Below are 20,712 nucleotides of genomic sequence, written 5' to 3'. Positions count from 1 at the left end.
TATATAATGTGACCGATAATAAACGTGTATTCCATCATCACGTCTCTCCTGATTGAACTTACATTTTCAGCCGTTTTCACATGTCATCCTGGTAGCCACGAACATATTATGGATGTGGTAGTTTAAAATCATTCCGTAGCTGTAAATGATCCTCAATACAATTCATTGTTTACAACGCTGCTAGTGCAAAACCGGGAGAACCAACCGAACCGTCCGAATCTGAACTGGGTAAAAAGGGAAGGGCAACGTGAGATGAATAAAACCACAACAATGTAAGTGATAATAGAATGTTGACTTTAATCATACACAAGACAGAGATTGCCTGCGGAGTAAAGCCTTGGTGTTTACAGTGAGGACAACAGAGGTCAAATATTTGAAATGTCGCTCCACACATGCACAATAAATGTGGACCGTTAAGACAACAGCGGAGCAATGCAGTGCAGTGTTCACATGTTAAAATAAAAGCCACTTATATGAACGACATAAACAAGAGCAGAGATGCAAACATGGATAAGTAAGACTAAACAGGTGTACCAAAATGTACAATAAATACAGTTAAACCTTTTCTTTTCTGAATTAAAAGATACTTATCTTTAAATCTCCCTTTCATGATATCAATGCAGGGGGACAAACATCCGTACAGAATTATTTATGACTTCAAAAATCTTATGTAGATGTCTGCGACTGTAAAGCATTGTCCAATTTACAATATAAAGTCATGCATTTTGTGTCTTTCAAGGATATATTACAAACATACAGATGTGTGTGGTAAATGTTGGAACAAGGAATGTGATGTATGCTTTCAGATAAAAGAAGATACAACCAAAAGAAGGGAAAACACGTGGTCCATAAGATAATGTTTCTTCCACACTTGGCTCAGTCCACGTTCCTGTACCTGGTGAAGAGGTTATAGAGGACGCGCAGTGTGGACTTAAGGTCGCAGTTCACGATATCTGGAGAAACAAAATCATAAGTTCAATATAGACATATCTTGGAGCCATACTTACAGCTAAGGTTAAGATGAATACTAGGTAGATAAATGTATAATAATAACACATTTTCTTTATAATAACCAGTATGTTAAACATGTAATGGTAGCTATGTGATACATGTTATGAACTGGTAACTTTCAATACATTTTTGTATTTAAAAACAAGTATTTTATGTAGATATCTTTTTGGGCCTCTTGTGCTTTTATTATAGCGACAGATTTGAACTGGGGAGATAACATGTGTATGATCCCCAGATCAGAATCGAACCCAGGTCCTCTGAGTCCCGGGACATGGGACCAACTCCACAAGGTGAGCTGTCCCAAGGCCCAATGTCTTTCTCTTTTGTCAGATTGAGAGTTCTCACAAGTTTACATATTTAGTTTTGACTGAAGACCTGCGGCTGCTTATTATTTTGATTGTATGTAGTCAACCCTGCTCAATAGTGGCGTATTCTAAGAGTATTCGGACATTTATATGAATGAACATACATCAGTGAGAATATAGAGGTCCTCGCCGGGCCCCTCCTGTTTCGTTGGCTGAAATGAGATCACGTCCCTTTGCACCACGTGTGGCAACCAGTTGCAAAGGTCTGTATATCCACCATGTGTGATGTGTATGAGGATTGCCTTCCAGTTAGCATAATGTGAAAGATTACAATCATATAATAAGGCCATGCAAAAGTTACGGCTCATTTCTTTGTGAAATACAGATTGTTGTTTTGGTGTAATATGTAGCGAAGCGGCTGAATGAGACACACGCCTGTCGCTACTGATTATACCTGTGTTACATTATACCACATGTCCTTCAGCTTACACCCTATCCTGAGCCACAGCCGCCTGTAGACGGTGTCTGCAGCCGAAAGTCTACGAAACAGGGGGTGCTGCAGGCTGCTCTCTGGGTGTTCCAATGTATCAGATAAGATGGACTTTTATTAATCCCCGTGGGGAAATTGTTTCTCTGCATTTGACCCATCCTAGTGTTAGGAGCAGTGTGCAGCCATTTTGAACTGCGCCCGGGGAGCAGCGTGGGGAACGGTGCCTTGCTCAGGGACACCTCGGTAGCACTTGGTCTTGCCGGGACTTGAACTGGTGACCTTCCAGTTGCCAAGCCAAGTCCCTATCGACTTCGCCACCACCGCCCAAATACAAGTTCAATCAACAGGTAACAGGAACATTTCTTCTCAAATCAGAATTACAAAAGTGTATATCCCCAGTTAAATGTGCTTCCTACCCTCTGGTCGGGGTTTGGGTCTCTCCAGACCTCCGTCCTGCATCAGCTCAAAGGAGAAGGACACATTGTGGACCTGCAGGCGGGAGAGAGGCTGTTAGGTCAAACACGATGATAACGGAACACGCACACTGGTTGCTCAATCCCAAAACACACTGTGGGTCGATTCAATCGTGCGACCACAGTTTCCCGTGTGGGCGAACACAACACTGCCCCGTACGACCACACGCCTTCAGCAGATGCACACACACCCTCTTAATGGATACATGTCAGCAGAGCCAATCAAAAACCTCCAAGAGACTGATACACGCCAGGTTTGAATGCCATTCCAAGTGCAAGCGCATGCGTGTACGGTGAACATGATGAATGATGCCATCGTGCAGGGCTGACCATGAATGTATGAAGTGAAGGGGCGCGGTTCAGTCCTATGAAAGTTACCAGAAGTGAGCGTCACAAGGGCTCCCTCGACATGAACTCTGTGGCAAACACGTTTATAACCCTGATGCGAGTTGTTCAGGAGGATCATCTCCACACCACGTTGTGATCTTTGAAGTGCGCATGGATTTGCCAGAAGTGAAAAGCAACTTTGAGGCTATAAACTAACTTGATCCTGTCCGCACGGCTGTGCACCACCAGCGCTAAGCTAAAGGCGGGCTCGTGTTCAGCATGATGATTAAGTGCTTGTTAGCAACCGCCGTTTCGTACCACACAGAAGCTTCAGGCATTGACGAGCCGGGTAACTGCTGGCGTACTTTGTGGTGTCGAACAAAATGTGAAAATCTCTTGCCTGTATTTAACAGACTGTATTTAAGGCCTCTAACCACAAACCCTTACACATGTTGTTGACTGAGGCGAGGGAAAGGGAAGTGGTTAAATGCTAATTAATGTTCTTGTTTAAGGACCTATTCCTGCAGCACTCAATAAAGTATGCACACTTCTGATTGTCTTTAAGGCCCGTCTCTAATCTACTCATTTATGGCAGCGTCACAGCTGGTGTCTGCTCAGTCAGCATTTTACAACCTTAAGGCTCGAATGGTTTAAATAACGGCCTTAAGTGTGTGTCGTGTTTGCGCTGGTATCCAGGCGTCTTTTTCCCAATGTGACCCAATTGTAAAAAGTATATTTTGAGCCCCACACGTCACCGGCGAGAACGGAAGTTGAAGTAACCACCATTTGCTGAACAGCCTGGTCAACTTCCTTGGGGCTGATGTTTACTCAAAAGATGGAACCCACGTTTGTTCCGGATGATTCTTTTAAATATCAGGTAGAGTCCAGTTCTGTGTCGGAAACCAGAAAAGATATTTAAGTGAATCTGAAAAATAAAAGTGTAAGGGAGAGGAGAAGAAAAGCAATCAGAGGGAAGCGACAGGAAGAGTTCAAAGATGTTTTCCATTCTCAGCTCATTGTGTGTGCGCGTGCGCGCGTGTGTGTGTGTGTGTGTGTGTGTGTGTGTGTGTGTGTGTGTGTGTGTGTGTGTGTGTGTGTGTGTGTGTGTGTGTGTGTCACCCTGCTGAGATGTACTAAAAGCTTTTATTGTGTGGGAAGCGTGACCTTAGTCTTCCCTAATACAGTCAAAAAGAAAAGAAGAGAATGAGCCTTACATAGAGATCTACTGAGCAGCAGCAGGAGTGCTTTCTTGATGCTTTTCACAGCCCACCCCTGGTGTATCATCGATATGCATATAGGCACACACACACACACACGTCACACACACACACACACACACACACACACACACACACACACACACACACACACACACACACACACACACACACACACACACACACTAATAGAGCTGAGCCCCGACACCACTCCAGTGTTTCCCTGTGCAAAAGGAGATTACAGATGCTGTGGGGCTGGTGCCTGTGCTTCCGGGCCAGGTGTGTGTGTGTGTGTGTGTGTGTGTGTGTGTGTGTGTGTGTGTGTGTGTGTGTGTGTGTGTGTGTGTGTGTGTGTGTGTGTGTGTGTGTGTGTGTGTGTGTGTGTGTGTGTGTGTGTGTGTGTGTGTGTGTGTGTGTGTGTGTGTGTGTGTGTGTGTGTGTGTGTGTGTGTGTGTGTGTGTGTGTGTGTAGTTTTGTACAATGTAGCACTGATGCCCATTCTGCTCCGCAGCTTGGCGGGGGCCGCTGGCCAAGACCCAAACAAAAGGCTACTGTGGTGTCCCCTCAGATTGCCTGTTCAGAATACCGTAGTACTACAGAGGCCAATGGAGTGGGAGATGGCTCTGCACTGAATGGGCTCTGGGGCAAACGGATGGCATTTACCCGGCTATTGAGAGGAGAGTCCTGGCTCCCAGTGCTGAGGATCCTCACAAATCAAGTATTGATTCAAGAGTTTTGCTCAAACTATAGGTCACAACCAAACATGGGTCAGGATCACACAGACTGTGGTCGGGATCTTTCTCCTAGCACTTTCGGGTTTCTTCGTCTCAAAGTCAATTGTTTTTTGAATAGCTTTTTTATTAGATGAATGAAATCAGGTATGTGGTTCACACAAGCTGAAAGATGTTCTTGTCTTTATGTATGACATAACACATGTCAGTAAAGACCACACTATTGAATGTTTAAAGCTTCTATGTTTCATAAAAACAGCAGTTGCTAACAAGACAACAAGTGAAACTACCAAACGTCATCATGATGAACATTAGCCACCTTTAGCTTAGCGACGGTGACGTCATATAAGGATGATGTAGTTCGACTATAGCGTAAGATTTTCACTTCTGGCAATTCCCTTTATGTGCAAAGTACTGTTAATGTGTGGAGGCTACCCCACTGAATAAAACATGCATCATAAACGTGTGGCCACAAAGCTTCTTTTTGGCCATTTTCCAAAATCCAATAAAATAAATCCCATTGCTTCTTGTCGAGTGGGCCTTGCAATGCTAACTCAATCAATCAATCAATCAATGTTTATTTATATAGCCCAATATCACAAATGTTACATTTGTCTCAGTGGTCTTCACAGTGTGTACAGAATATCAGTACAGAACTCCATGTCAGCCTACAAAAAACATCATCACTGCACTACTCTATCGATCTCAAATATTTAAGATGTTGTTCATTAATATGGCTCAGATAACAACAACAAGTACACATGCCTGCGTGTCTAAGATGCTGCATCAAAACAAGTTGCATTTGTACATATTGTGGAATTCTTGCCGTCTTGTTACATGAGCCAGGCCCACTCTACAAAGGTCACAGCTGCTCTCTTATGTCATGGGTAGAGCAACAGATGCAACACAAAACTAATCAGAAGAGAAGAGAAAGATATGCGTTGAGAAACGTTTGTTGGCCCTGAATTAAAAGCAGTGGATACCAGAATAATGGGATGACAAACGGCCAGCTTTGACCCAGTCTGAACATCACGAAACATCACATACAACAATACTTAGAAACATATATGGGTGAATAAGTAAATATATCATTTTTTCACCCAAAATCTTGAGTTTCAAAGATGAATACCCCCTTCATTCAATCAAACATGAAATATACTACATTACATTACATGTCACTTGTTAGACGCCTTTGGGGTGAAGTGTCACAGGGACACAACGACATGCTGACTGCAGTGGGGTTTGAACCTTCGACCCTGATCCGAACACCAACGCACAACCCACTGCACCACACGCCTCCTTACTACTACTAGTACCAAGTATGTCCTTCTTTGCTTCCAAGTGCTGCACTGACCACCATATTTGGTCATGTGACACTTTTGAACGATCTCTGAGGGACAAAGAAAAAGAAATCGCACTACACCTTTTGGTCAAAGTTCTCTGGTGTTAGGAAGAAGTTGTAGAGCGGTACGAAGTATCCCTCCAGCAGCCCCATCAGCAGCACCAGGTACACGCCGTCTGCAAACTGACAGAGAAGGACAGGGGTGTAACCTTGAGAATGGACCAACAGCAATAATGACTTAAATAGGTGGCATGTTCCCAGGTTTCCACAAGACAACAATCTCAATTACTATGAGACACATGCTGTGATGGACATGCTTTTCAAAATAATGGACTTTTGGAACATTGGAATATGGAGTCAAGCATTGTGTCAGGGATTTGAAAAAAGTTTCTATGCAGGTGTGTGACGTACCTGTGTGTCCAATTCAGACACCTCCAGGTTGAGCTTGTTGAGGTGTTTGTTCACAAAAGTGATCAATGTCTGAGGAAACACAAAGGAAGGTATGTCTCAGAAGTTTGCGACATTTCAGATAACACAGGTAATGAAAATGCAAAGATATGCGTACATATAAATTGTAGACATGCATAAAAAAAAAAAAAGGGGTAAAAAAAGTCAGTAATGTGGCATCAACGACTTGGCCTTTGGCAACCATACTGGAGGTCTTAGCCACTGTGACAACTTCTACTTTGAAACTACAAACTTAATGTCTGGACAGAAGTGAAAACGCAGACAGTGTTCAATTTGATTGTGATGAGTGGTCAATTTGGACAGGAAATAATGTAATCACTGATATATTTATTCAACTGCATTTGGCTTGTAAGAAACTAAACAAACTGCATTTGGTGGAGAATCCCAGTTATTACATGCAATGATATGACCCATCATCGATAAGAATCTGAATCTTAGGTCTCATCACGCCTAGTAGTCCGTCTTCAGGTGCGCACCAGACGACAGTTTGTTACATTTTTCAGAAGGTTCGGTTTGCGTTCACACGGGCAAAACTCAAACGGACTATAAACTTTAAACTAGGGCTGTCAAACGATTACAAATTTTAATCAGATTAATCACAGCTTAAAAATTAATTAATCATGATTAATCACCATTCGAACTATGTCCAAAATATGCCATTTATTTATGTATATTGTTGTGGGAATGGAAAGATAAATGAAAGCAGGCGGATATATCAATTTAACACAGTATCTATGTTTATTATAACATTTTTCTGCGTGTCAAAATGAAAGACAGCCCACACACCCATCCATCATCAAACCGTGGGGTCTTAATTCATTACGTGTTGATTTCTATCAACGGGGGAGTACTTCAGGAAAGTCGACAGAGGGAGGTGGGGGGGGGGGGGCTAGTGGAGTACTTCGTGACCACAGAGTGTGAACGTTGTGATCAGCTGTTTTAGCGCAGTTCTCCAGTGAAGGGGGGGGGAGTCTCCCTCCGCAGCCGGTTGGCGTAGGCACAGTTCCGTTGTACAGACCGACGTTAACAGCAGCCCTGTCTGTGCACACGGAGACCGACTCTGTCGTCCGGTGATCTAACCGCCTTCTGGAAAAGCTTCACAAGTACGTCGGTACGCAAATGCGCTTTGTGACACAAGTGACGGTACGCATTTCAGATTACATAACCTGCGTACCAGTTATGTGCACCCCTGTACTACAGCAAAAGTATTCTCCGCGGGACTTCCTGCAACAACACCACGCCGTTATCAAAGATGTTCTATTGAGAAGACGATCACTACGTGATAAAAGTTTTCAGAACCGTGGCTACTGAAATCAATCTGACTAACTGCTGTCTGTGCAATTTACTCCGCGCGAGTTGGCAGACTTTATTTTGCTTACTTTAACATCATGTTTCATGGTGGGGCTAAGCCATTTCTTGGTATGGGTGTAGCCTACCCCAGCCATACCCTGGCGCTGCCACTGGTGGCACGTATGGGGCGGGCCATTCTGCGTTAAATGCGTTAAATATTTTAGCACAATTAATTCAAAAAATTAATTACCGCCGTTAACGCGATAATTTTGACAGCACTACTTTAAACACAAGTCATGTGCACGGAAATGCTGTTCAACCATTGGACAGACATTAAGGGGGTAAAAACGCAAATTTCTACCGGAGCCTCCGCCATGGAGCATCGGCAATTTGGGCAGGTTATTTTCATGCTGCTGTTGGAGATCAACAGACACTACCGGCCCGCGCATATGATTATATAATCAGACAACGTCTGTTAAAAAACATTATAACACATATGAGACGTTCTGCAGTAAGGAGGTTTCACAGACGACAGGTGGCTCTGACATTTATGTACGGAGCATTTTTACGACACTGTTCAACACTTCATTCTGCTTCACTCTTTAACTAAACAACCGCGGATGTCTTCAAAATCTTTCGCGAAAGAAGACATCCGCGTTCTTGTGATGCATAAATACTACACTTCCTATGTTTTGGTGAGGACTGCGTTCACACCAGCAATGAACCGCTCCAGAGTTCACTAGCAAGCACTCCGAGACCACCTATTTTAAAGGGTGCGTTCACACCTGCCTTGTATAGTCCGGTTGAATCGAACCCTGGTGCGTTTAGCCGCTTGGTGCGGTTCATTTGGGTCGGTGTGAACGCAGTCCGAGACCTCTGAAGTGAACTAAACAACCGGACTCTGGTCCGCTAAAACAGGTGGTCTCGGACCGCTTGCTAGTGAACTCTGGAGCGGTTCATTGCTGGTGTGAACGCAGTCCGCACCAAAACATAGGAAGCGCAGTATTTACGTGTCACAAGAACGCGGATGTCTTCAAAAATCTTTAGCGAAAGAATCTTTCAAGACATCCGCGGTTGTTAATTTAAAGAGTGAAGCAGAATGAAGTGTTGAGCAGTGTCGTGTAAAGTAAAAATTCTCCGTCAGCTACATAAAAGTAAGAACGCCTGTCGTCGGTGAAACGCCCCTCCTTACTGCAGAACGTCTCATTATATGTGTTATAATGTTTTTATCGCACGTTGTCTGATTATATCGTATGCGCCGTTGCAGTTGATATGCTCTCAGCTCTCCAGATTAACAACAGCATGAAAATAACCTGCCGATGCTCCATGGCGGAGGCTCCGGTAGAAATTGCCGGGATTTGCGTTTTTACCCCCTTAATGTCTGACCAATGGTTGAACAGCATTTCCGAGCACACGACTTGTGTTTAAAGTTTATAGTCCGTTTAAGTTTTGCCCGTGTGAACGCAAACCGCACCTTCTGAAGAATTAAACAATGTAACAAACTGTGGTCTGGTGCGCACCAGAGAAGCGGACTATTAGGTGTAGGGATGCTCCGATCAATCGGTCACCGATCGAGATCGGCCGATACTCACTCTCTACCGATCGATCGGTGCTCTCGAGACATGCCGATCGCGAGAGCCGATCGCGAGAGCCGATCGCATGACGTAAAATACATGACACTTTTCTCTGTGTGCGGCAAAACAAGCTCGCCAAAATGGCTTCACCGGTCTGGCATTATTTTAAGGTGTCCGAAAAAGACAGTATAATAGTGGTATGCAACGTGTGTGTGAAGCAGAAATCCTGTAGCTCCGCCCGCCGGACCGGTGAGCGGAACGAAACACACACACAGGGAGAACCAGACCGCAGTTCATTTCCTCATATTCCAAACGACAAATTACGGTCGCAAATCACCCGGTTCTTTACGACCAGAACTATTAACGGGATACAAACCGGAGGAACCAGGCATGGAGGGAGGTGGCAGAGACAGTGGGTGAAACTGGTAGGTTTTCGCCTGTTTGGGGAGTTTATATATATATATATATTGCTCGCATAAAATCCCTGGGGTTTTTTGCTTTGTATGTCAGGGGTGGGAGATTTATGTGATTGGGTGTTGGTCGCGTTGCTCGCAAAAAATCACCACGCTGTCAGACACGCCCAGCTCCAAGATTTTCAAGATTTTTGAAAAGCTGCTGTGTGGACGTACCGTAAGAGTTAGACCTAACACACTTAGCTATTTTATCTACCTCTGGAACAAGCTAAACTAGTTATTATAAATATATGTATTCTTCACTGTCGGGTCACTCATTACTGGATCAGTGAGCTGCATGAGATACTGACAGGCTGTCAGGAGAGGGAGAGAGGGAGAGGGGGGAGAGAGAGAGAGGGAGAGAGGAAAAGAGAGCGCTTCCGCTAATTTCTCCCATGTTATTATCCAAAGTTAATGTAAACTTGAATAATGTACTTCATTTGAATGTAATAATTAAGTTGGTTGTTGTTTGTGGAAGCTCCAGTGAATGAGCCCCATTAACTGAGTTTTAAACATCACTTTAAATGGAAGATTTAAAGTGATGTTTAAATCTTCCATTTAGGCCCCGCCCACTCGATCGGTATCGGCCGATACTGATTCCGGCGATCGGCCCCGAAATTGCCGATCGGACCATCCCTAATTAGGTGTGAATGCACCCTAAATCAGTGGGGAAAAGTACTTTTGGGCCGAATAAAGTCAATGCCACGGCAACTGACTTGGAACTTGTAGTATTATCATTTGGCCAGTAGAAAAGTTTCGTCAACAGCGAATGCTCTTCCTAGGAGACTAGCATAAGACCTGATTTTTATATTGATGTATTTGCCATTCCTCCATCAGACCGCCACAATGGTGACAAATATGGAAGCTCAAATCCAGATTGCCACTGCAAAGCCTCCGTACCTTTTTGACAACATTCAGCTTATCCGGAGCATGGTCAAACAGGGTGTCGAAAGCATCACGCTCTGTAAGAAAACAAACAAAAGTCATTATTATCCCAGAAATGTGGATACTCCTGGAATAAACATTGTTCTACACACTGTTCGACATACCGTGCCTGCCAGAGAAAGCCCTGCGAGAAAGAGGAGAACATCAGAAAAAAGATTTAAAAAAAAAAATCACAACACAATTCCGAGGCAGTATTTGCTTATTAACAATACTGGAATATCCATACAAGACAAAGGGAAACGAGGACCGTGCTTCCAGTTCAATCACAGAGGAATGTAGAGAATGAAGGGATTATGTCTCAGAAAGGACAATACAATAATGTAACTAGGGTATCATCATTTGATTAACAATAAACACAGGTACACCTTGGGTATTCGTATAACCTGGGTATCCTCACTGGGAGTTTAACAAGGACACATACTGTAGCACAATGCGATAATCTCAACAGTACAGTGTGGTATTGATACAATGAATGAAGACATGCAGGTGTTCTATGGGAATGGAGGGGCCTCTCTTCTGTGTTATTACAATGTGAACACTGTGGAGGATGTTGTTTTTGGAAAGGGTCAGGTGGTCTTTGGAGAGGAGAGAATACCGCAGTGTGAGTGTCCCCGGGGAAGGGATATCGCGGTGGGCAAGCTAGCAAGAAATGGCGCGCGCGCGCACACACACACACGGTGTAATCTGTGATGGCTAAGGCAGGCAGGTCTGGGCAATGGGCCTGGTGGTGTGGTAATAACCGTATTTCCTCTGTCACCTACCATGACGTGTGTGTGTGTGTGTGTGTGTGTGTGTGTGTGTGTGTGTGTGTGTGTGTGTGTGTGTGTGTGTGTGTGTGTGTGTGTGTGTGTGTGTGTGTGTGTGTGTGTGTGTGTGTGTGTGTGTGTGTGTGTGTGTGTGTGTGTGTGTGTGTGTGTTGGTCTCCTGTTATCTCCCTCGTTGCTGCTGTCAGGCTGCAGGACATCCTCAAAGGGAGACAATGTGTGTGTGTGTGTGTGTGTGTGTGTGTGTGTGTGTGTGTGTGTGTGTGTGTGTGTGTGTGTGTGTGTGTGTGTGTGTGTGTGTGTGTGTGTGTGTGTGTGTGTGTGTGTGTGTGTGTGTGTGTGTGTGTGTGTGTGTGTGTGTGTGTGTGTGTGTGTGTGTGTGTGTGTGTGTGTGTGTTTTAAATAGTCTAATTCTTCAGCTAAAGGTGCCATCACATATGTTGTTGAAATGTTGGTATATTCATCATTGCACAGCATTTCTTGACATATTCCATCTAAAGCAAAGTGTGCTCCAAAGTTTAGTTTGCAGAAAATAAGATGATCACGGTCACAGTTTGGAATTCTATTCAGTATGTTCTCCATAGAAAAATACTCAAAGTATTTTTTTAATTAGTCTCTAATGAGACTTTAAGTTAATGTAGAAACCATTTGTGTCATGGTAACAGAGAGCTGTTAGCAGCACTAATGTCTGTCAACAGCTACACCCTGTGAGGTGTGCAATAAGTCGGCATCAGAGCGTACTCACTCTGTGTTGCCAGTGATCTCCTCTTGAATTTGTCTGGACTGAAGGATGCCCTCTCTTTTCTGTGAGACACGAAAGGAGGAAAGGATGTTAATGTGGGATTGTGTTGTATTCTAGTGGTTATCAGAAATGTACTGGCACCTGAACTAAGAAACATGCTGTATTGTCACACTCAAACAAGGTCCCACCCACCTGGACAACCACTACTTGAATGGAAACGTGGTCAGGCAGTCTGATTGGAGCTCTGAAGTGCTGAGACAGCGCCACCAGCAGGTGCAGGATGGCAACGATACTCTTAGCATGAACCGCTAACACCGGGCAGAGAAGAGCAACAGAATGACGTTATGGAGCAAAGAACATGAATACATGGTGGTTCCATGCCGGTATGTATATTAAGTGTTATATAACTGGAAATGCTGTCTGGACTGCAATCAGTACAATGGTGGGGGAATGAGTCCTAGGAAAGAGTTGGATGGCAGGTGGTAGCTGGTCTGATGTTAACAATCGCTCACAAGATGTTAACGCTTTGTTCGAACACATAATATACCCCACTGATGGATGTCTGAACTTCTATGTGTTTAAAATATGGCGGTTGCTAACGAACGAATGGCTCAACTGGAATACTCAAATTAGCCGCCTTTAGCTTAGCAGGGGTTTTACTTCTGATGAATGCATTTATTCTTTAACCATTATAAAAGTGGTTATCATAGTATCATAAAAGTATCTTTGCCACATTTCTTATTGTCTGCAATATCCCTAAATCCAATGGAAAAATCCCATTGCTTCTTACCAAGGGAGCGCTGGGGAGGATAACTCTTGTATCCTCACCAATCTACTGAGATGAGAACAACAGCCAATGTAGCCATGCATGTAAATCGAGCCTTCCAATTCTCCTTTGATAACCCTTTTTTATCTGACACATAATAATAACTTCTATCACATCACCTTTTACTTCTGTCTTTAGTTTTAACATAAATATGATATGTGTATATAAGAGAAGGAAGGGGAAATGAATGTGGGCTAAAGAGTCATAAATACCTCAACTTGTTAAATAAGACAACAAATAGCCTATTAATAGCCCACCGTTAGGTTTTCAGAATTTGACTTTTCTTTCTTCAAGATTTCACTTTTTTTTACAATTACATTTTTTTTTTTTACAGAATTTTTAAAAAATCATTTTGTGACATTCTCACTGAAGAGACTTCCCCATGATTTCTCCTAGACTTCTGCTTTCAGACGTAGTTAATTATGAAGTTATTACCCTATCCGATAATGATCCAATGCAGAGGCAATAATGTTATATAATACATATGTTTATATTAAATATTTACATATGTATTTTTATATAGTCTTAAAGTTACAACCGGCCCTTTGAGTGCAACCAAAATGCTGATGTGGCCCGTGATGAAATTGAGTTTGACACCCCTGCTCTATGCAATAATCCAATGGAACATCCCATTGCTTTTTGTCGAGAGAATACTTCCAATGGCAATTCCCGGGTCGGCATATACCAATACATCATCACTGAACTACTCTATAGGGAGCCATGTTACCCACTTACTAATGTATTACAAAATGTTCACAATCTGTTTCTTTTGTATTTCTTTTCAATAAAAGAGTCAATACCTTTCTGTATGAAATGGGTCGCCAAACAGCAGCATATTTTCATTCTTCCAAATATTCTGAAAAGTTTTACGTGGCACGGTCACATTCCTTCAATGGTAAATACAGACACAAGAGGCCAAAAGCTGCCTTGAAGGGATATTAAAGAAAGTAAAATAAATTCTGGTCTTCTGCCTAAAGTCATCCATAAAGAGCAGTCCAGCGAGAGACACTGAGCCACATGTCTTTAGTCAAGCGAACAAATAGGATTTACCTTTGGGTACACAATCAGGATCAATTAAGTGTCCAAATCACAGAAAGCAAGCTAAAAGCCTTCACAAACAACCTATTAGATCCTCTCTACATAAGAGGATCCAAATAAGACACATCAGGAGAGATGTTTTTCTACAGCTCCTGCATGAGGAATGAAAGAAGGGACAAACAAAAGTGAATTGATTCAAAAGAGAGCTCCTCAAATAAAAGGACTGCAAAATCAATGACATGGCGTGTTATTCACCGTGCTCTTTAGCATTTCTTTTAAGGTATCTCACACAAATAGCTTTCAAGGACAACGTTGTACCAGAGGTGCCTTTAAAGAATGTCATATTATTTGGTTTGAAATAAAATTCATTTGATACGGCCTCTCTCTAGTGCAGTGCTCTCACAAAATCGATTCTGTAATCTCAAAGCTTTCTGTGTCTCCATCATGTCATCCATATTTCTACCTCACTCATACAGTAATGCCCACATCCACCCCCCCCTCTTATATATCTCATATGCATGTTAATGCTAATTATATAAGTAAAGGGAAGGGTGCTGAAAGCCTCATAGTATTTACTAATCTGTGGCAGATAAAAAGGGCCATTAAAAATAACTATCTTAATATATTCTGCAGGCTTTTGTAAAAAAAGACTCAGGTCACATGGAGAACACATTAGCATCTGTTATAAATAATCACAGATGCTACCATGATAAGAAAACAACATTTGGAAACATGTGTTTTGCTTAATATTCCTCAATTTGCATGAGTACCTATATTTTATAAAAACATAACTGTACTTTTACCTCAGTACTTTTCTTTAAAGTACAGATGAATATTTTTTCTTAATTTTTTCAGTACTTTACATGTCTTATGGCGCTTTTCCACTGCAGGACCTAGCACGGCTTAGCACAGCTTAGTTTGGCCTTGGTAGGCCAGGCTCACTTTAAGCTGCGTTGCCATTACAGTTTAGTAACAGGGGTAGTAACTATAGTAACTACTAAGCGGGGCGATCGGCTGTTCGGCGGGCGGAACTACGCTGCGTAAAATTGCCGTGACGTCATCTTCAGTGCGAACCACAAAACCAAAACATCAGCCGTTAGCTGTTAGCCCTCAGAGCTCACAGCTCCTCATATCTGTTCAGAAACTAGACACAAGTTAAACAAGTACAAACCACAGACTGTCTGTGTCATGGCGAATACAGTCGCTAGTTTATTTATGTCTGTAGGCCGTTGTTGTGAGTGTGGACGGTCGGAGCATATATAACGTTAGCTTAGCCAATCTCCATTTAGAAAACACGCATTTTAAAAAGGGTGTTTCGCCTGCCGTCTGTCTGCAGACTTGTCAAAGCATTAATTCATGGTTTTTACTAACCGGTATCAGTATGTTGTTACTTCGGCATCATTTAGAAACGTGTATTACAATTAAATCACTTTAAAATATGTTAATTTAGTTGTAGCCCCCTTTCCAGCGATTCTCTCTGACCATTCAGCAGTCGAGTGTTTACGTCACTAGTTTAGCATATTCAGCCCGGTTGTTGGCCCGGTAACAACCTCGATTTGGGAGGGCCAGAAAAAAGGTGAAAAAGTAACCCTGAGCCGGAACTACCCCTAGTGGAAAAGCAAAAAAAAGCGGGCCGGGTTTGGCGAAATGTTATTGAGAGACTCACTGCAGCAGAAACAGGAGTAGTGTAAAAGGTATTTCAACTGGATTAAGGTTGTGCCGTGGTACCCTTTTAAAAAACGGCACAGATTTTTCACTTAAAATTTAGGTTATTGCACATATTTTTAATAAGTTGTAATTTGTCCTATTCTTATATTTTAAATATATATTTATGTCTGTTGGAAAGATTTATTTTTATGTTTCTAAATTGTACATTTTAAATGAAAATTGGCTTTATAATAGTTTTATAATTGATGTTTGCACCATTACACCAAAGCAAACTCCTTGTATGCGTAAGCCTACTCGGCAATAAACCTCATTCGGATTCAGAATTGATGGGAAATATGTTTGACTTTAAATTACAAAGAACTATTATAGATTTCAGCAATACAGTTGTATAGAAAGTAAAAAGGTCATATCCTTACAGTCCACATTCCAGCGGATGCTCCTGGTGGAGAGTTTGAGGGAGTCGTTGATGCGCTCCAACACCGTCTGCAGCTTCTGTTTCTGAGCGATCTCTGACTGGGTCACCTCGGCCACGTTCAGTTTCTCTCCTTCCAGCTTCTCTGAACAACGAGACAGACACAGATAATTCAATATGAATCTGGTAATACATAGAGATGTGATGAAAAGACAGTTCATTCAAAGGTACCTTTTAATTATTGCCACCAAAATATAACAATCAATTACATTACATTGCATTTAGCTGACGCTTTTCTCCAAAGCAACTTACAATAAGTACATTCGACCAGGAAGACACAACCTTGAAGAAAACAGAATCATATAAGTACATCAGGTTTCATAGAGCCAAGTATTTCAAGTGCTACTCAACTGGCTATAGATAAGCCAGTCCTTTATTAGTATATAAGTGCTCTGTTAGCAGTTCTTTGTTAGTAATTCTATCGCTCGAAGTGGAGTCGAAAGAGATGAGTTTTCAGTCTGCGCCGGAAGGTGTGTAAGCTTTCTGCTGTCCTGATGTCAATGGGGAGCTCATTCCACCATTTAGGAGCCAGGATAGCAAACCCACGTGTTTTTGCTGATGGGAACTTGGGTCCCCCTCGCAGCGAGGGTGCAGCGAGTCGTTTGGCTGATGCAGAGCGTAGAGCACATGCTGGGGTGTACAGTTTAACCATGTCCTGGATGTAGGAAGGGCCAGATCCATTCGCAGCATGGTACGCAAGTACCAGTGTCTTGAAGTGGATTCTAGCAGTTACCGGAAGCCAGTGGAGGGAGCGGAGGAGCGGCATGGTGTGGGAACATTTAGGAAGGTTGAAGACCAGACGAGCCGCTGCATTCTGGATGAGCTGCAGAGGTCGGATGGCACATGCAGGTAGACCAGCCAGGAGGGAGTTGCAGTAGTCTAGGCGTGAGGTGACGAAAGCCTGGACCAGAAGCTACGTCGCTTTCTGGGTCAGCTGGGGACGTATCTTCCTGATGTTGTAAAGCGTGTTTCTGCAGCAACAGGTTGTAGCAGCGATGTTTGCAGTGAAGGACAGGTTGTTATCTAGGGTCACACCCAGATTCCTTGCAGTCTGAGTCGGGGAAACAACAGAGGTGCCGATGTTGATAGTCAGGTCAAGAGAGGGACAATCTTTTCCCGGAAGGAAAAGCAGTTCAGTCTTGTCAAGGTTGAGCTTGAGATGATGAGCGGACATCCACTGAGAGATGTCAGCTAGACAAGCAGAGATGCGTGCGACGACCTGGGTCTCTGAGCGGGGAAAGGACAGAAGTAATTGGGTGTCGTCAGCGTAGCAGTGGTATGAAAGACCATGCGGGCTAATGACATGTCAGAGCGAGTTTGTGTACAGGGAGAAGAGGAGGGGATCAAGAACAGAGCCCTGAGGGACCCCTGTAGTTAATTGACAAGGGTCGGACTCTGACCCTCTCCAAGTTACCCCAAGTTACCCGGTCTTTGAGGTATGAGGTGAGGAGGGAAAGTGCAGAGCCTGAAACTCCAAGTTCTTGGAGAGTGCGAAGGAGGATCTGATGGTTCACCGTGTCGAATGCAGCAGACAGCTCATCTTTAGTTAGGTGTCTCAATGGCTTTTCTCGACATGAGTAGTTTACAGAGGACATCTTCTGCTCATTTTCAGGTTCATATTAGTATTAAGTGCCTCTACTGTGACATGTCTCCATGCTTTAATGTTCAAAAAGCTCTTTATTTTTCTCACACTGCCTGTGCTGGAGCACCTCTTTTCACCCTCTGTCTGAAACCAGAGCCCAGTCTGCTCTGATTGGTTAGCTGGCCGGCTCTGTTGTGATTGGTCAACCCTCAGAGATGTTCCGTCCCTTAGCATATCACGTACAATATGTTGCTAGTCAAGTGTTATGTAGTGATGTCACTATGTTACTGAAGTAAACAAAGGAGTCCAATCGAAGCGTTTACAAATGTAAACTAACACCTATAAAACACCCTACACCTACAGGAATGGGAAAGCCACAAAGCATTATGGGTGAACTGCTCACCGAATAGCTTCTGCAGGACCTGCCCATCGTACAGATCTTCAGCCAGATCCTTGACAATGATCCTCTCACCCACCAGAACATCGTTGATCCAGTCGATCAACACCTACAGGGGAGAATAAAATACTATTCACTCATCTTTGAATGTCATTTTGCGAAATAAGGATTTATCACCAAGTAATTAATTCAGAATACATACTTATAACCTTGTAAACTTAATTAAATGACATAACATTTCATTTAGCTGAAGCTTTTAACCAAAGACATTTCCAATTAATGTATTCAACCATGAAGAAACCCGTTTAAAAGAGCATGAATCCTGTGATTAGGGTTCAATAAGCCAAACCACTCTAAATGCTTTGTACATTTGTATTATATTTGTATTAATTATTATTATTGGCCAAGGTGCAGTGTAAACAGGTGGGATGTCTTTTCTTAAGTACGTTCAGATGAAACATGTTTTGCCCCTCATCTCAAACTGGCGGATTAAACACTGAATATCTGCAGAAGCCAATACCCAAACTCATACCTCTTATTTCCTAGATAATAACTTCAATATTTGAATAGCTCTGCATTGCATTAGGAGAAAACTATTTCCAAGATTTCCCTTAATGTTATTTAACAAAAATAACAAGCTGTAGAATTTCTTTGTTTTTGCAGCCATTGAGAGTAACCTTTATGAACTTTTAGTTGTCAGTACATCTTCAAGAGTCATTTTGATGATGTCATCTGCGTAGAGAATGCAAGAGAATCTCACACTGAGCTTTAATGACAAGGTAAATAACGAAAAACAGTCTTATACTGCGTGTTGCTGTTGTTTATAGTGTGTTTGCTGTGGGCTCTCACGTAGGAGACCAGCAGATAATTGATGGCTGCTGGACTCGTTGGTGTTGTTGTGCAAAGCTTGGCGAGTAAAAACACATTATTTCTGATGGAGTGCTGTTAGTCCAGCCGCATGTCTATGAATTGCTGGTTTCAAGCCATTTCACAGATTTTTACTGGAATTTAAGTAGCAACTAGTGAGGATGTCTGTCCTACTGGGACTGTAGTCTTGGCCCAATCCAAGGCCTTTGGTAGCCTAACAAAAGTTCCCCATAAGAAGATGCCAATTTGAATCTTGTGACTGTTCACTCAACCTCATGTCACGTACGGTTGTTCCTCCAGCTGATGCCTCTTCCCCCTGCACCAAGCAGCCACCTCACGTTTGAATGTGGGGATGAAGAGATGCAGCCCCATTACATTCTAAATGACAATGTATCCAGGATAAATGGTGGTGTACCTTCATGAGCTCCTGCAGTTTGCGGTCATTCTTGGAGTTGGGGTCCACCATGGTGCGCACTTCATTCTCCTCTAATGGATTAAGACAGATTCAATGCAAGAAGAACATTATTATATTATAATATATTCCTTAGTGTGTTAGGGAGAAGAGCAACAGAACCCATAAGAAAAACAACATTTACCAGCTTAATACATTGCATTACATTACGCGTCACTTGTTAGACGCTTTTATCCAAAGTGACTTACATACATTCAATACTGTGGGCAATCCCCACAGGAGCGGTTTGGGGTGAAGTGTCTCAGGGACACAACGACATGCTGACTGCAGTGGGATTCGAACTTGCTGGCCTCTGATTCGAATATCAGCATACTAACCCACTAAGCCACAGCCTCCCGAATACATTTTGCTTTCCCAAAAACACTGCAAATCACATTAAGTCTGCACTTGAGATGCTTCTTTCTTTTTATACCAGTGTATTTCATAGCATATGGAAGCTGAAGAAAGCAATTGCTGTGTACAAAATTGGACGTTGTCTCAAGCCGTGATGTACGGATACTACGGTTACTGTGGTAATGTATGAAAACAAGTACTACCACATTTTCAGTATTTTGGCATTGTGTTTATTATCAATTATTGGGACAGCGCTTGTACAAATATTGATGTAGTTATAAGATCCACCGTATTTGACTGATTTAGCAAAGGATTGTGAAATGTTATTCAGGCTGAATGCAACAGGTAGTGTCGGTGTAGTTTACCCAGCATGGTGTCCTCGGGGTCTAGCTCATAGTGGGAGGGGCTGAGAGGAAGGTTGATGGCGTTTATCCCCTCCTCCTGAAGCTCGGACACTACGAGGGAAAGGTACGAATGTTATCATCACATCGGTCAAACAGTGTAGTGTAGATACAATACTTTCCTATATTGTTTAGACATTTTAATAAATAGCCAACAATTGAAAGGTAAAGACGACATTTTTCTAAATGTTTCTTAACGTCAAAAGTTCCTGCAAAAATATAAAAAATGTTAAATGTTATAATAGGTGCTGTTGTGAGTATTTTCTGCACAAGTACAGTACTTCAGGGATCAACATAACATTTTGTTTTATTCAATAGTTGATTTATAATTTTTGTATTTTAGAAGCACAAAACGTTGAATGCTTAGTGTTTTGCTTGATGAATGACCCACAAGTTTGATTTAAAATTAAAAAAGCGTGACATTCAAACAAAACAAGTCAATGAAGCAGGGTTACAAATGTATCCACCATCCATGAGCTACACATTTAGCACAACTTAGCCTGAATCAGATAAGCAGAGACAAAG

General features: G+C 42.6%; 1 protein-coding gene across 1 annotated transcript in view; it reads right to left on the bottom strand.

Moving 5' to 3' along the window:
* Positions 1–273: 273 nt before the first annotated feature.
* The window catches only part of parvaa (parvin, alpha a), a 38,269-nt gene continuing 17,830 nt past the window's right edge, over positions 274–20,712 (bottom strand). Inside the window, exons 2-13 of the mRNA XM_034085915.1 lie at positions 20,152–20,241; positions 19,397–19,467; positions 18,121–18,223; positions 16,080–16,220; positions 12,324–12,439; positions 12,135–12,193; positions 10,730–10,749; positions 10,581–10,642; positions 6,308–6,376; positions 5,978–6,079; positions 2,223–2,295; positions 274–953 (exon numbers count right to left, since the gene is read on the bottom strand). Coding sequence (XP_033941806.1) covers positions 877–953; positions 2,223–2,295; positions 5,978–6,079; positions 6,308–6,376; positions 10,581–10,642; positions 10,730–10,749; positions 12,135–12,193; positions 12,324–12,439; positions 16,080–16,220; positions 18,121–18,223; positions 19,397–19,467; positions 20,152–20,241 — 983 coding nt within the window. The 3' untranslated portion in view covers positions 274–876. The remainder of the gene's footprint in view (positions 954–2,222; positions 2,296–5,977; positions 6,080–6,307; positions 6,377–10,580; positions 10,643–10,729; positions 10,750–12,134; positions 12,194–12,323; positions 12,440–16,079; positions 16,221–18,120; positions 18,224–19,396; positions 19,468–20,151; positions 20,242–20,712) is intronic.

The sequence above is a fragment of the Pseudochaenichthys georgianus genome, chromosome 6, assembly GCF_902827115.2.
Source record: "Pseudochaenichthys georgianus chromosome 6, fPseGeo1.2, whole genome shotgun sequence".
Lineage (NCBI taxonomy): Eukaryota > Metazoa > Chordata > Actinopteri > Perciformes > Channichthyidae > Pseudochaenichthys > Pseudochaenichthys georgianus.
The sequence above is the reverse complement of the archived record's forward strand: the minus strand, read 5'-3'. Positions and strand labels throughout refer to the sequence as shown.